At 38.3% G+C, this 14691-nt stretch overlaps 1 protein-coding gene and 1 long non-coding RNA gene across 12 annotated transcripts in view; one reads left to right on the forward strand and one right to left on the reverse strand.

The window, feature by feature from the left end:
* Positions 1-14691, reverse strand: part of LOC116662217 — a 63019-nt gene that overhangs the window by 39620 nt on the left and 8708 nt on the right. The gene's annotated exons all lie outside the window — the stretch shown is intronic.
* Positions 1-14691, forward strand: part of LOC102514573 (carbonic anhydrase 5B, mitochondrial) — a 34566-nt gene that overhangs the window by 16454 nt on the left and 3421 nt on the right. For 9 of the 10 annotated variants that reach the window (XM_032475753.1, XM_032475754.1, XM_032475755.1 and 6 more), the window contains 5 exons: positions 1961-2158; positions 8435-8553; positions 9627-9722; positions 10253-10315; positions 11210-11365. In XM_032475753.1, coding sequence (XP_032331644.1) covers positions 1961-2158; positions 8435-8553; positions 9627-9722; positions 10253-10315; positions 11210-11365 — 632 coding nt within the window. The remainder of the gene's footprint in view (positions 1-1960; positions 2159-8434; positions 8554-9626; positions 9723-10252; positions 10316-11209; positions 11366-14691) is intronic. The other variant, XM_032475761.1, reaches the window with a different exon arrangement.

Raw genomic sequence — 14691 nt, forward strand, 5'->3', positions numbered from 1 at the left:
ATCGTCTTCTTACTTTGAGGGAAAGTATGAGCAACTATCAAGAAATCATTTACTCTATTTTGTTAAAATGGAGCAAGAGGAAGGGAGGAGAGAACAGAAATGTGAATTTATGTTTAGCACAACAAGCCCTGGGCAGAAGCTGGCTTCACTATGGGCACAGTGACCAAGGACCCCCTAGTGGGGGCTGGTCTGGGTCCCTAAAGGAGGAGGTGGGTGGGGGAAAGAAAACCTTCTGGAAGCTGAACTTGTGAACTGAAGGGCACACATTGATAGGAGCGTTAGGGTCATAAAAGAGCAACTGAAGGAAGAGGCCCGGTTTCCTTGGGCTGGTGTCTGCCTGGGTGAGAGGAGAATCCAGGCACTCCCTGTCTGAGGTGGGGGGGGGGGGGGTGACTAAGGGTGAAAGAGGGCATCTTCTTGGGGGTGTGCTCATTAATCCCCACTCCCCTAGTCTCCACAGAAGACCCTCATGAATCAGTTTTGAAGGGTGTGACTTCTCCAATACTCAGCCTCGGCCTCAGCGTCTCAGAGGGGACAATCTTTAAAACTGAACCTGGGCTGTTCTAGGGGTTTCTGGAAGTTTTAAAATATCACACAATTAGTCAAATACAGCTTTTTATCTCAACAATAGCAGTTGGATAATCAATACTCAAATTAAAGGGCATATATCAAATAAGGCTCTAAAGGGCACTAAAAAAGGGGAGGATATGGCTCCTGCCTGCAAAGAATTTGCATTTCAATCTGATGTATGATTGTATTGTACCAATTCATATGCATTTTTCATTTTAGATTTCTGAAACAGAAGGTTATCCTTGTCTAAAGTAAGTTCTTGTTCTTCACAAGTTCTTTTATACTAAGGGAGAAAACCCAAAACTTTGGGTTCAGAGCTCTCTAGAGATGAGATTACTACATTATATGAAAAATTTGAACCAAAAAAAAAGGGGGGGGATACTCTGAGTTTGCCCATAGATTTTTGCTCTAGACTAAGGTTTCTCAATTTTGGTATTAATGATATTTGGGGGTCACATAATTCTTGTGAGAGCCCTGTCCTAAAACAGTGGGATGTTTAGCTGCATCCCTGGCCTCTACCCACTAGATGTCAGTAGTGCCCTCCTCCAGTTTTGACAACCGCAAGTGTCTCCAGACCTTGCCGAATGTTCCCTGAGGTCAGAAGTGCTCCCTCCTTTGAGAGCCACTGGTCTTGAAACTACCTTTGAGCATTCTATGTCTCTACAGCTGGGTACTTTTATCAAAAAATCTCCCCAAGGTTAAGATCTTGAACTTCCAGCTTTCGGCAGCCACCTCAGGGAGACAATTGTCTTCTCTGTAAGAGGAAACCAGAGACAAGCTTGTTTTTATGAAAAGTGCCACGCCAGTCAGCCTGCCATGCACAGGGGGTTTGACTGGGCAGCAGCTGCCTTGTCACTCTCTCAAATCCTTAGACTCATTCTCAGCGGTGGGGTGAGGTGCAGAGGGTCACTGGTGATGATTTATCTTGATTCAGATTTTGTCTGGTTTTCCCGTTGGCAGAGAGCTGGACCACCCCGAATTATACTCGGGGGTTCTATCCATCATGCCTGGATGTCTCAACAGCTCTCTTTGTGTTACAGGAAATCTGCTGAGATTTGTCAGGGACTCGCCACAAAGACCTGGTGCTTGTCTCTTTGGTAGAAAAATCACTATCAGTGATGTCATCAGTGCTCATGTGGGACAAAGTATGTGTATACACGTGTACACCTTGATATACAATGTCATACCATTCATGTGATGGACAGAACTCCAGGGACCTTAGCAATGCTAATATTCTACCCAGGTTTTGCAGGATGGCTGCCTAATTCTCCCAGCTGGCTTATGTAAGAGGTGAACTCAGCATATACGCTTACATGGGACAATATCATTCCTCTAGTGGGATCCCAGCTAGTAGGCCTCTCAATGACAGCCCTGATGTGCTTTCTCCCAGTGCACCCTCTCTGGGAGAGCATGGACCTGGTCCCAGGGGGTGAGCGCCAGTCACCCATCAACATCCGGTGGAGGGACAGTGTCTACGATCCTGACTTAAAACCGCTTACCATCTCTTATGACCCGACTACCTGCCTACACATCTGGAATAACGGGTACTCTTTCCTCGTGGAATTTGAAGATTCTACAGATAAATCAGGTGAGAGCCAGACCTGTGGTCTTGTCTGGAGTTAAAGGGACAGTGTGATATCAGCATAGGCTACATCACACTGCTTCCATGGGAGTGTGGACCTCTTTGTTAGCAGTGGCAAGGGACTCATTGGACCTACTTTTTCAGTGTATGGAAAAAGTCCCTTCAAGTTTTATGTACATTTTCTTCTAGTACAGGTAGTATTTTTTATTAATAAATATATATATGTATAGATTCTATAATTGATATAAAGGTAGGGTGAGAAAGTAAAGCTTTGCTGGAAATTTATTTTGTATACGTGTATTGAATATGTACTAATTTTCTCTGCTTACTGACTTTACAAAGCTCTTTTATATTAAATAGTAATATTATTTAATCAGATTTAACTGATGAGATTGCAATACCTTTGAAATGGAGCAAAAAGCATATTTATGAGTACATGCGGTTGCAGTCTTAATGAGTTAAGACTAGTCCTATTTTAGGAAAATGGAAGCTTATATTCTGTTAATTTTATTTTTTTATTTAAAAATATTTAATATTTATTTATTATTGTATTGCTTAATTATATATTTTTTATTTTCAGGGGGAGGTAATTAGGTTTATTTATTTTAGAGGAGGTACTGGGGATTGAACCCAGGACCTCACACATGCTAAGCATGTGCTCTACCACTTGAGCTATACCCTTCACCTCTGTTAATTTCATTAATTAAATACTGTTACCTAGTTTTAAAGAAACACAGTTTAAAAGAGATTTTTAAGTTCAAATATTATTTGCTTTTGAATCTTCTCCTTTTTTCATCCTATCTAGATGTAAACTAATCTGAATATTTCCAATTTTACCTGAAACTTCGAGTGTCTGTTGAAAACAGAATGTGATTAATTCTGTGCAGGTTTCTTTTTTCTTTTTTCAAACTAAATTTGATAGTATCACATAGTCTTAATTAGTCTGAAATAATTGTCTCCCTTTAGGGTTTACCATTACTCCCGCCAGAACTAGACGATGGGCAGGCTCTGTCTGTAGGACACCAGCTCTCATAAGTTCACTCCGGATGCAGAGCAGTCCTGTTATCTAGTTAGTCTCAGTCCCGTCTAGGTCCCTGACAACCTTCTTTCTTTTCTTCTGAGGATCCTACATAATGGTAAGCCTTCTCATTTCTTTGACAGTCTAGGGACTATTTGTTGCCAATGTATTATTTCTTCATTGAGTTGGAAATCTTAGGAAGTTATTTAATCAGTTTCTTAACCAAGTGAGTTAATCCTCAAGATCATTCAAGACAAACAGTTTTTTGTTTTATTTTTTTAGTCACTTTTTTTTCTTTTGAATAATAGATTCAAGAATTCTTATCCAACTATTGCCACAACATTGTAAAATGACTAGAACTCAATAAAAAAAAAGTTTAAAAAAATATAAACAAATAAACTGGATAATCCCTCAAAAAAAAAAAAAAAAAAAGAACTCTTATCCAGCTATTTGCCTGGGCAATCACATATGCAAAATAAATGGCCAATATTTTCCTTCCAATAGCTCTTTAGATATATCCAAACACAACTAACTAAATCATTCCTTGATCTTACCTTCCCTAGGTGAGTCAGCTTCAGACTATTTTTACAAAATATGCAAGAAAAATTGCAGAGAGGTTGCTAATTTTCCACTTATTTTCTTAGGGAGGACCAAACAGATAGCCCCTTTTCATTTTGCTCCAATAATTATTTTCTTTAAGATACAATTAATCTTTAATAAGTAACTAACTTTCTCTGCCTCTTTTTCCACATTTCAGTGACAACCTATTTCCTGCTCATTCTTCTCTGCTATTTCTCCATGCTGTTGCCAAATAATCAATAGCATTCAAAGAGGAAGAAAGAGTAAATGAACATAAAAAATAAAGAAAAAGTTAAAAGAAAGACAATCCTAGATTTGAAGAAAGGCAAGAAACAATTCTAATTCCAGAAAAGAAAAGATCTAATAAATATCAATGTCTATAATTTTTTTTAAAAAGTAGGAAATGCTACAGTGTGCTTTACAAAGAGCTACAGATAAAGTGTACAAGGAAAGAGGCTGGGGAAGGTATGTGACAAAAACAAAACATACCAAACCTTATGGGGTACAGTTAAAGCAGTGCCTAGAGGGAAATTTATAGATGAAAAAAACCTGTATCAAAAAAGGAAAAATTTCTCAAATCAAGAACCTAGGTTTCTACCTATAGAAACTAGAAAGAGAAGAGCAAACTAAACTCAAGGCAAATACAAAGAAAGACATAATAAAGAACAGAGCAGAAATCAATGAAAGCAAAAGTTGGTTCTTGGGAAGGATCAATAAAACTGACAAATCTTTAGCTTGGTGGACCAACAGAAAAAATAAAAGAGAGAATACTCAAATTACTAAAATCAGGAATGAAAGAGGGGCCATCACAACCTACTTTCCAGAAATGGAAAGGATACTAAGAGAAGGGATGTGAGCATGTCATACCAGTGCTCTCTGCTAGGTACTGTTTTGTCATTTGGCTCCCTGAAGAGGACACAGTTATTGATTTTAATGAGTACATGTAAAGGATACAAAATACTGAGGAAGGGCACACTACATTATGTCTGGCCTGAGTCCCATGGATGATCCCTGTAAATCATCACCTCCTCTGGAATCTATCTCACTGGCAATGTCACCACGCAGTAAAGACAAGAGATGGGTCCCATTGTTCTCCTAAGGGTGCGTCCTGCCCCACCCTGCTTCACTTAACTTTACCCTTCTATGGGGCATCACCAGTGAACCTAGTAAGAATGCTCTCACAAATATTTTAAGTTCTCCTTCCCTAGTTTTGGTCCTTTATTATTTATTTATTTATTTATTTAGTTATTTAGTTATTTATTTATTTATTTAAAAAGAACTATGTAATGATTTTTAGTAAATTTACAGAGTGGTGCAACCATCACTACAATCCAATTTTAGAACGTTTCCATCACCCCAAGTTTCCCATCCATTTCCTCCATTTGCTTTTATTTCTATGGGTCCTGTGTACTTACTACCTTTCCCTTCATCAGACCTGCCTCTGCTAGCTCCTTCATCTCCACATTCAAGGCAAAAGAAGGGAATGAATGTTGCCTAGACTGCTTACTAGAAGCCTGACTCTATGCTATTTGTTATTTAATTTTTTATAAGTTTAATTTTTGTCATCTTAAAGCACAAGAAGAACAAAATATCAGCAACCTCAAATAAACAAGTATATATTTATTTGATACATCTTATGACTTATCTGCTCTCTAATCCACTGTCTCCCTACTGTGCCCTGTTTCTTGCCGACTCCAATTCCCCTCCTCATCCAGGCCTCTACCCAGCCTGATCCCACCCTTTTCCTTGCTCTTGCTGAGGTTACCAGTATGTTTCAGTTCACAAACCCCACAGACACTTTACAGTCTATTTCTTTAGTTCCTGGTTTCATGGAGGATCTACTAAGTGCCAGGCACTGTACCCAGTGCTCAGAATAGAAAGAGGAAGAGGGGATGGGCCCTGCCTCTAAGGAGCTTACAGTGTGGTGGAGAAGCTGACCCTGGAAAAGACGATGCTAGTGAAGAGAGCTAAGTGCTGTTGGGAGGAGGTTTCTTGGTGGAGGTGACACCTGGGTACTCCACATGGGGGTGGAGGTGTGAGGCAGTGTGATGCTCACATTAAGTATTAAAAGTACAAGAAGAAACAAGTTTCTTCTGTATAGCACAGGGAACTATATTCAATACCTTGTAATAACCTAAAGTGAAAGAGAATAAGAAAATGAATATATGTATGTATATATATGACTGAAACTTTACACTGTACACCAGAAATTGACACATTGTAAACTGACTATGCTTCAATTTAAAAAAAAAAGTGCAAGAAGGAAGTAGCAGACAAGGAAGTCCTGAGTTAGGCAAAAGCCGATTCACAGAGAGTTCTAAAGACCATGTTCAGAGACCAGGAATCTGGATGCAGCTTAGCTGGGTACCTTTGCTCTAGGTCTCTCATTGGGCTGTGATGGGGGTCTTATCTCAAGGCTCTTCTGGCAAAGGATCATCTTCCAAACTCACTCAAGTGGCCGTTGGCAGGTTTCAGTTTCTCCCAAGGCTTCAGTTTCTTTCTAGCTGTTGGCCAGAGGCCACCCTCATTTCCTTGCCAAGTGGGCCTCTCCAGAGGGCAGCTCACAACACAGCAACTGGCCTCCTCAGAGCAAATAAGCAAGAGGAGTCAGAGAGGGCAAACAAGATGAAACCACTATCTTTTTGTAACGTAATCTCGAAAGTGACATCCTATTACATTTGCCCTTAGATGTGAGTCATAAGGTCCAGTTCACACTCAGGGCAGGGGATAATACAAGAGTATGAATACCAGGAGAAAGGATCATTGGGAGTCATCTTAGAAACCGCTAACACCCATGGCTAATGACACAAAGCCAGTTAATTCAAATTGAAGTTCTTTTCCTACAAAGTGCATGCTCTTAACCATATTGTACAGAAGAATATCTCCCTGTGCGATCTCTCCCCTATGTACAACTTACATAGGCAGAGTGCCCAGCACACATAGAGACTTCATTTTCCTAGCTAGCTAGTGCCCAAGACAGATGCCTAGGCATCTAACATTTCTCCCAGGAATCACAAATGCAGATGTACCTACAGTGCCAGAGAAGTAAGGAGAATGGGCCAGGGTGGGAGAGTGTGAGAGAAATGGCAGCGGTGGCCACTGTGAAGTACTGGTGGGACCATCTAAAGGGGCGGCCACGTCTTCTATCCAGCCTGTTGTTGCCTGGTGGCAGCCAATGCTCAACATGGACCAAGTATCTCACTCTCAGGTTGAAAACATTGATTTTTATGTGAGATCGTCCAGCTTTAAATGTTGGCAGTGAACTGAAAAATATGTTTAGTATTATGTGGGTGAATCAAAACACACCTGAAGGCCAGTTCGGCCCCCCTCCCTTGCACTACCCATTGGTGACATCTCCTCTTGGCCTTGCTCATCATCTTTGGAGGAGACACATAGTTAAGTGTCCAGGAACTGCTGCCAGTGTTTTTCTGAGGATAGGAGGGAAATGCTGGCCCTCTCCTCTGCCCTAGTAACTTAACTTGGGACCAGAACTTCAATCTCATCCAACCGGTTAGACTGAGTATTTGCCAAAGTCATGCGCACAAAATGGAGCTGGCATATAAAAATAAGAATTTTTTTGAAGATATTTATTTCAGTACATTTTAGTACCATTCTCCGATTAATTTAGTGAACATGCGGTATTATTCTTTGCACTTCCCCTGCCCCTCAAAGAAAAGTGGTCATTGGTGTCTTTGCTCACCTTTTACAAAACTCCTATTTGTTAAGAAAGGAAATTATGTAAAACATTTTTGAAAGCCAGTAAGATACATAGTAGACCATTGCATGCCACAGCCAGAGGTTTTGGTCCTTGGGATCCCTGTACTCAATCATTTGCATACAGAAAATTCAACTAATAAGGCAATAAACTCTTAGACCATTAAGATAGATGAGATGGAGGGTTTTTGTGTTGTTGTACTGGTTTAACCATGGACAGACATCGCCAGGGTCTGACTAGATGGAATAAGTGAGGAACTAATATGCTTTGGCAAATTCAAGCCAAAAAAAAAAAAAAAAAAATAGCACAACCCAAAGCCTGAAGAAGGGTGACCTTTAAAACTTATATCTGAATATTTTCCCTATAATGTACTGATTTCACTAGTTCCATAAAACTTTAGTCTAAACAAAAGGTATTTATTATCCAGCACAGTGAGGCCAGTGGCAAAGTGTGTGGGTGATTCACATTGTTCACTCTGTCCAAAGGGAGATGCGTGATAATTTTTGACTTGCAAATTTCCTATTGCATTTCAATGTAATGGAAAGAAACATTAGTATCTTCAAAAATTGTAAAGCAAAGTATCAGTGCATAAAAAGAGTATCTTTTATCCCCATATTTCAGTTTTATGAGATTGGGTTGGATAAATATGCTGAGAGATTTGCATTTTATTGTACATTTTTTAAAAACTGGGCACAGTAAATACAGAGTATAAAACTAAGTCAAGAATTGGCCTTTAACAACTGTATGCAGCTTGGAGTGTAGTTAAATCTTGGTGTCATTCAGAGGAAAGGTCTCGCCCTTAGACATGTATTCACTGTGTGGAAATCAAGTTTATAAACACGTCTGTATAATAGAGTGTGCTCCATTTAAGACAGTTCATGTAGAAGGTCCACCCACAGATTCAGCCTTTCCCCATGTTCCTCCACGATATGAAAAACTGTCCCCTGAATTGTCAGATATGCTATTTCAGTGATCGAGGGAGGACCCCTGGAACACAACTACCGATTGAAGCAGTTCCATTTTCACTGGGGGGCCATTGATGCCTGGGGCTCCGAGCATACCGTGGACAGCAAATGTTACCCAGCAGAGGTAAGTTGAGAAGCTTGGAAACAGTGACAACTGTGGAGAAGAGGGGATGGTTCTGAGTTCCTAGCTCTAAGAAATTATCAGGAAGAATCAGGTAATTCCTATAGATGCTAAGTAGCTCTCTCAGAGGCATATTTGATTATTCCCAGTTTATACTTGTAAAAATGATACCTACTCTCATTTCAAAGAATATAGCAGAAATCAACCTTAAGATTCTGAAACAGAATTCTTCCAGAATTCTAAGCTAGGCTCAAATGAAAGCCTAAAGTAATAACCCAGACAACAGTGCAGGGCCACAGGCTGAATTAATCCAAGTGAGAGATGGCAGGAGACTAAATGAAAGCGGTGACAAGAGAAATAGAGAAAAAGAGTACAATTTAACAAGCAGTTTTGAAATAAAAGCAACAGGACTTGGAGGCAAGGTCCTCTTCAGGAGAGGAGAGGTAAAAAGTTAACCATGACCTTGAGGGTCTCACTTGGGAGGTTGGGAGAGGATTCGTGAATGATGGACAGGGAATGATTTGTAGGGAAATACAGGGAGCACAAAGGAAACAGAATTTCTTCTTTACAGCTTTCCCCCTAACTTAGTTTTAAATGTTACTGTACAAAGAAACACATTTTAAGTGGTTATCCCTCAAACAAATTTGTCTTCAACTCATAGTTTGCATAGGGAAAATCTATTTCTCTCAATATAAACATCTCTCCTTTAGATGTAAATGGATTTTGGATATGAGTCTTTCATGCAAATCAGGATGGGAATGGACAAATGTTGTTCCCTCACTGAAATGTTATTCACTTTGAAATACATAGAGAGATATAGATATGTAAATATATATATAAAATTTTCTCCCCTAATAAATCCTTATATTGGTCCAAAGTAGCATTAATTGCTGCTCCCACATACATTTCCTCCTGTTCTTTATTTCTATCTCATTTTGCATCAGATTGTCATTTGCTTTTCTCAGTGGCTTTATTTTGGGTGAGGAAGCATGTTAAAAATATATGTGAATAAGGCTGTCTGTTTTGGAGTGATCCTATATGGTCATGTATAAAACCATCTTTTAATGGTGTTTCAGCTGCACTTAGTGCATTGGAATGCAGTCAAATTTGAAAATTTTGAGGATGCAGCACTGGAAGAAAATGGTTTGGCTGTGATAGGAGTATTTTTAAAGGTAAAAAAAAAAACAAACAACCTTAATAGCTTTAAATGATGTTTTGTATCCTAGGATGTAAAGATACAACGTTGCAGTATTAAGTTCTAAGAATACTGAGATAAAAGTAAATAATGTTTAAAGTACAAGATTGTTACAAATAGATTTCAAATGGTATAAAAATGCACAGTCCAACAGAGCTGTCACAAGCCACATGTGGCAACTGAGCAGTTGAAATGCAGCTTCTTTGTGGAACTTTTAATTTTAATTAATTTAAATTTTAATTTAAGAATTGATGCTAAATGGAGCAGGGCTCCTTTGCCCGCAGGCATGCTGACCCTGTCAGCAAACAGCCTGCTCATTTGTTCTGTGTCTAATTAAACTCAGTGATGTTTAAAACATTCTAAATTACCAGTTTAAGTGTAGCTTAAGTAGAGTAGTTGGTTTGTTTTTATATAATCACCAGGTGGTTAATTTTAATTCACATTCTGTTACAGTTTCAAAAGTGAGATGTCAATTTTTTTTTTAATATTTTCTCATTGCTTCTTTAGCTAGGCAAACATCATAAAGAGCTCCAGAAACTGGTTGATACTTTGCCATCAATTAAGCATAAGGTAACTTTTTTTTCCCTAAATCACTTGAAATATATTTTATGTTTCAATCTCAGAGTGGAGACACTAACAAGGCACTTTGAATTGGGGAATGTAATTCACCTCTGTGTAGTTCAGCACTCGGGGACTCGGGGACACAACGAGTCCCCTCCTCTACTCCTGACCCCTGCTCCTTCTCAGTCCTTGTGGAAACACTCGGGGCAGCCTTCTGGACTCTAGCTGCACTCCCACAGGCAGGGAGCAAAGAAAAGTTGACAGAAACTTGGCTTGTCCAGCTTTAAAGAACAACTACCCACATCCTTCAGGTTGGATACCTCTGTCCAGATTCCACGGTTAATCATTCAGTATTCAGAATCCCCGAGGGGCTGCTCTCTGGAAGTCTATCTGTTCTCTCTCTTTCCCTCCCCTCCACGCCTCTGTCTCTCTCCCCTACCTCTTTCCCTCTCCATCTCCCTCTTTTTCCTTCTCTCTGTCTCTCTCTTTCTTTCCCCTTTTCGTCCAGGATCCTGTCTTCTCCTAATTTGCACTGCACTTTAGAAAGGAGAATTCTATTAGTCTCTCTTGAAAAAGAAAATCCTCCTTGTTTATGCATCAGCTGCCGCCTAATGCTTCCCAAAGAGTTCAGAGGAGACCACCTGCTGTAAACTCACTAGAATGGAGGGAGAAAATAGTTTTTGCTGTGTTCCCACTGGGGACTACCAGAAATACAGTTAATTGCAGGAACAGAGCACCAGCATGATTCTGTCCTAATGTGCCCAGAGGTACCTGGAGCTCCTCGGGACCACTGCTGGTCCCCAGACTCCCCTAGAATCATCACCACACCATCTACCACATCATCAGATTCCAGAGTGGTTTTCACCATGAAATGATGACTCAGTGACCCTTTCTCTTGGCCAGGACACACTGGTGGAATTTGGGTCATTTGACCCTTCCTGCTTGATGCCCACCTGCCCAGATTACTGGACCTACTCGGGATCCCTGACTACCCCACCACTCTCTGAGTCTGTCACCTGGATCATTAAGAAGCAGCCTGTAGAGGTTGATCATGATCAGGTACGTTCTTTCCACATTTTATGTAAGGAAATTCTAGGCTGCCCATTTAAAATAAGGCTGAGCTCACACTTTGGCATCAGTTTTTAATATCTTGTGATGCTTATACATTTTTATTAAAATGTGCTAACATCTTGTAATTTGGATATGAATTAGGAAATGCTTCAAATCAACTAGAGAGAAGAGTTAAAGGTTAGGAAACATAAGTTTTTACTTCCGTATTTGACAATGACATATTTTATGCATTGTCTATTTTATATTTAAATACGAATCTCTATATAAACAAGATCCTTTTAAAGGGAAGAATGAAGGCTGAAAATGGATGTGCTCAAAACTCTAGAATCTGTAAGGGAATTTTGCTATGGAATATTAGGATAAAAATAGAACCCAACAAAGTCTATCCAGAAATTTTAAGTCAGTTGTTTTGACCTCAGAGTCTATTTTTTCATTAGAGACTAAGTGGTGATTACCATGTTAATACACAAATCCTGTTTAATCCATAATATAACTAAACTTCAATAATATTTGCTTATGTTTGCTTTATGGTATTTTTATTAATTACAAAGCATGTTCACAAGAACCAAAGCTTCTGAAACCTTTTTTTTTATGAGGCCAGGATAACTGATACCAACATTCATCAAAGGTTGGACCCCACCCCCACCCCATAAAAAAACCAAACCATTACAGACTGATATCTCTGAAGAATACATTTTTTAAAAAGCAAAAATAATATATTAGAAATAGACTTTAGCAGTACATTAGAAGAACTATATACTCTGTCCAAGTAGTATTTATTCCAGTAATGCAAAGATGGTTCAATATTAGGAATGATGTTAAGATAATTCATCATATCAATGAATCTAAATAGAAAAATATAAAAAAAAATCATTTCCATAGATTCTTAAAAAGTACCAGAAAAATTCAGCATTCAGTTTTTCAAAAATCTTCAATATGATAGGTATGTATGGAGACTTCCCTACCTTGATAAAAGAAATTGATCTCATCCCATGCTCTTGGATTGGAAGAATCAATATTGTTAAAATGGTCACACTGCCCAAGGCAATCTACAGATTTAATGCAATCCCTATCAAATTACCCAGGACATATTTCACAGAACTAGAACAAATCATAATAAAATTTATATGGAACTATCAAAGACCTAGAATTGCCAAAGCATTACTGAAGAGAAAGAAAGAGGCTGGAGGAATAATTCTCCCAGACTTCAGACAATACTATAGAGCTACAGTCATCAAGACAGCATGGTATTGGTACCAAAACAGACATATAGACCTATGGAACAGAATAGAGAGCCCAGAAGTGAACTCACAAACTTTTGGTCAACTAATCTTTGACAAAGAAGGCAAGAAAATACAATGGAATAAAGACAGTCTCTTCAGCAAATGGTGTTGGGAAAACTGGACAGCAGCATGTAAAGCAGTGAAGCTAGAACACTCCCTTACACCATACACAAAAATAAACTCAAAATGGATCAAAGACTTAAACATAAGACAAGATACAATAAACCTCCTAGAGGAAAATATAGGCAAAACATTATTTGACATACATCTCAAAAATTTTCTCCTAGAAGAAATAAAAGCAAGAATAAACAAATGGGACCTAATGAAACTTACAAGCTTCTGCACAGCAAAGGAAACCAAAATTAAAACAAAAAGACAGCCTACGGAATGGAAGAAAATTTTTGCAAATGAAACCGACAAAGGCTTGATCTCCAGAATATATAAACAGCTCATACGACTTAATAAGAAACAACCAAACAACCCAATCCAAAAATGGGCAAAAGACCTAAACAAGCAATTCTCCAAGGAAGACATACAAAATGATCAATAGGCACATGAAAAAATGCTCAATATCACTAATTATCTGAGAAATGCAAATCAAAACTACCATGAGGTATCACCTCACACCAGTCAGAATGGCCATCATTCAAAGATCCACAAATCACAAATGCTGGAGAGGCTGTGGAGAATGGGGAACCCTCCTACACTGCTGGTGGGAATGCAGTTTGGTGCAGCCACTGTGGAAAACGTAAAATATTCCTGAAGGACACAAAAGACTTGAACTGATAAAATTCATTTCATGTTATTGAATAAGAAGACATCATAAAGACACCTTTGATGCCAATTCTGCTTAAGTTGTTATTCTTCTTGAATTGTTTATTCTCCATAATTTTCAGGTAATCCCAATAAATATATCAATAAGACTTTTAAATAGGTATGCTACTTCTAACCTCATGTGGAAAAAAATAAGCATAAATAAATAGCCAGGAAAAATTATGAAAGAGAAAATGAGAGATGATCAGATCAACAAAGCTATAAAGCCTCAGTAATTAAGTAGTGTGGTACTGGTACACAGATAAAGAGATCAATCACAGGATGAAAATTGTAGATTCAGAAATATCTCCAAACACGTGAGAATTTAGTTTATAGTAAAGGTAGCATCTCAGCTTGGTGTGGGGCAAACATAAGATTATTCAGTAAGTGCTATTGGGGACAATTGAGCAAACTTTGGGGGGAAAAAGTTGGATCTGCCATTCAAACCTTACATAAGAATGTATTCCAGATATATTTAGTTTTTTAAATTATTATTATTATTTTTTAATGTAGGAACTGGGGATTGAACCCAGGACCTTGTGCCTGCTAAGCTTGCGCTCTACTGCTAAGCAATACCCTCCCCCAGATTTATTAAATGTTAAAAATACTGTCATAAAAATACTACAATAAGCACAGGAAAATCTTTCCAGACCTCCAAATGGAGAAAGCTTTTCTAAATTATACCAAAACCAGAAGTCATAAAGATAGTAACTAGCAAAGTAGACTAATTTTATTTTTAGTTCTATGTAATGGAAATCACCATAAACAAATGACAAAATACAGAGTCTACTCATAAGCCTGGGCTTGGTGGCCTACACCTTTAGTCTGTTTTTATCCTTCATATTTAAAAACTGATATAACATTGAAAAATAAAGAAGTATAATAAATAAATCAGGGAGTCAGTGGGCCATGTGAGGACTTTTTAAATGAAATTTTAACACAGAAAATTCAGTAAGAAGAAAATGTTAGCTGTCATCAGTAATCCTAGTTGCCTATAATCTTACCACTCAATGTTAACTGTCTGGTCTTTTATTTATATAAATACAAATAAATCCTTCTGTTCTTTTATCCATGTAAATATACACAATTTTTTAACAAAATGGAATCATTCTGTATATACCATTTTGCTGCTCTTTTCACTCATTGATGTGTGGAACATTTTATAATGAACGTTATCTTCAATATCATTTTAATGGCTATGTACTAGCTCATTTTATA

Source organism: Camelus ferus, chromosome X (assembly GCF_009834535.1).
Source record: "Camelus ferus isolate YT-003-E chromosome X, BCGSAC_Cfer_1.0, whole genome shotgun sequence".
In the NCBI taxonomy this organism is placed as follows: Eukaryota; Metazoa; Chordata; class Mammalia; order Artiodactyla; family Camelidae; genus Camelus; species Camelus ferus.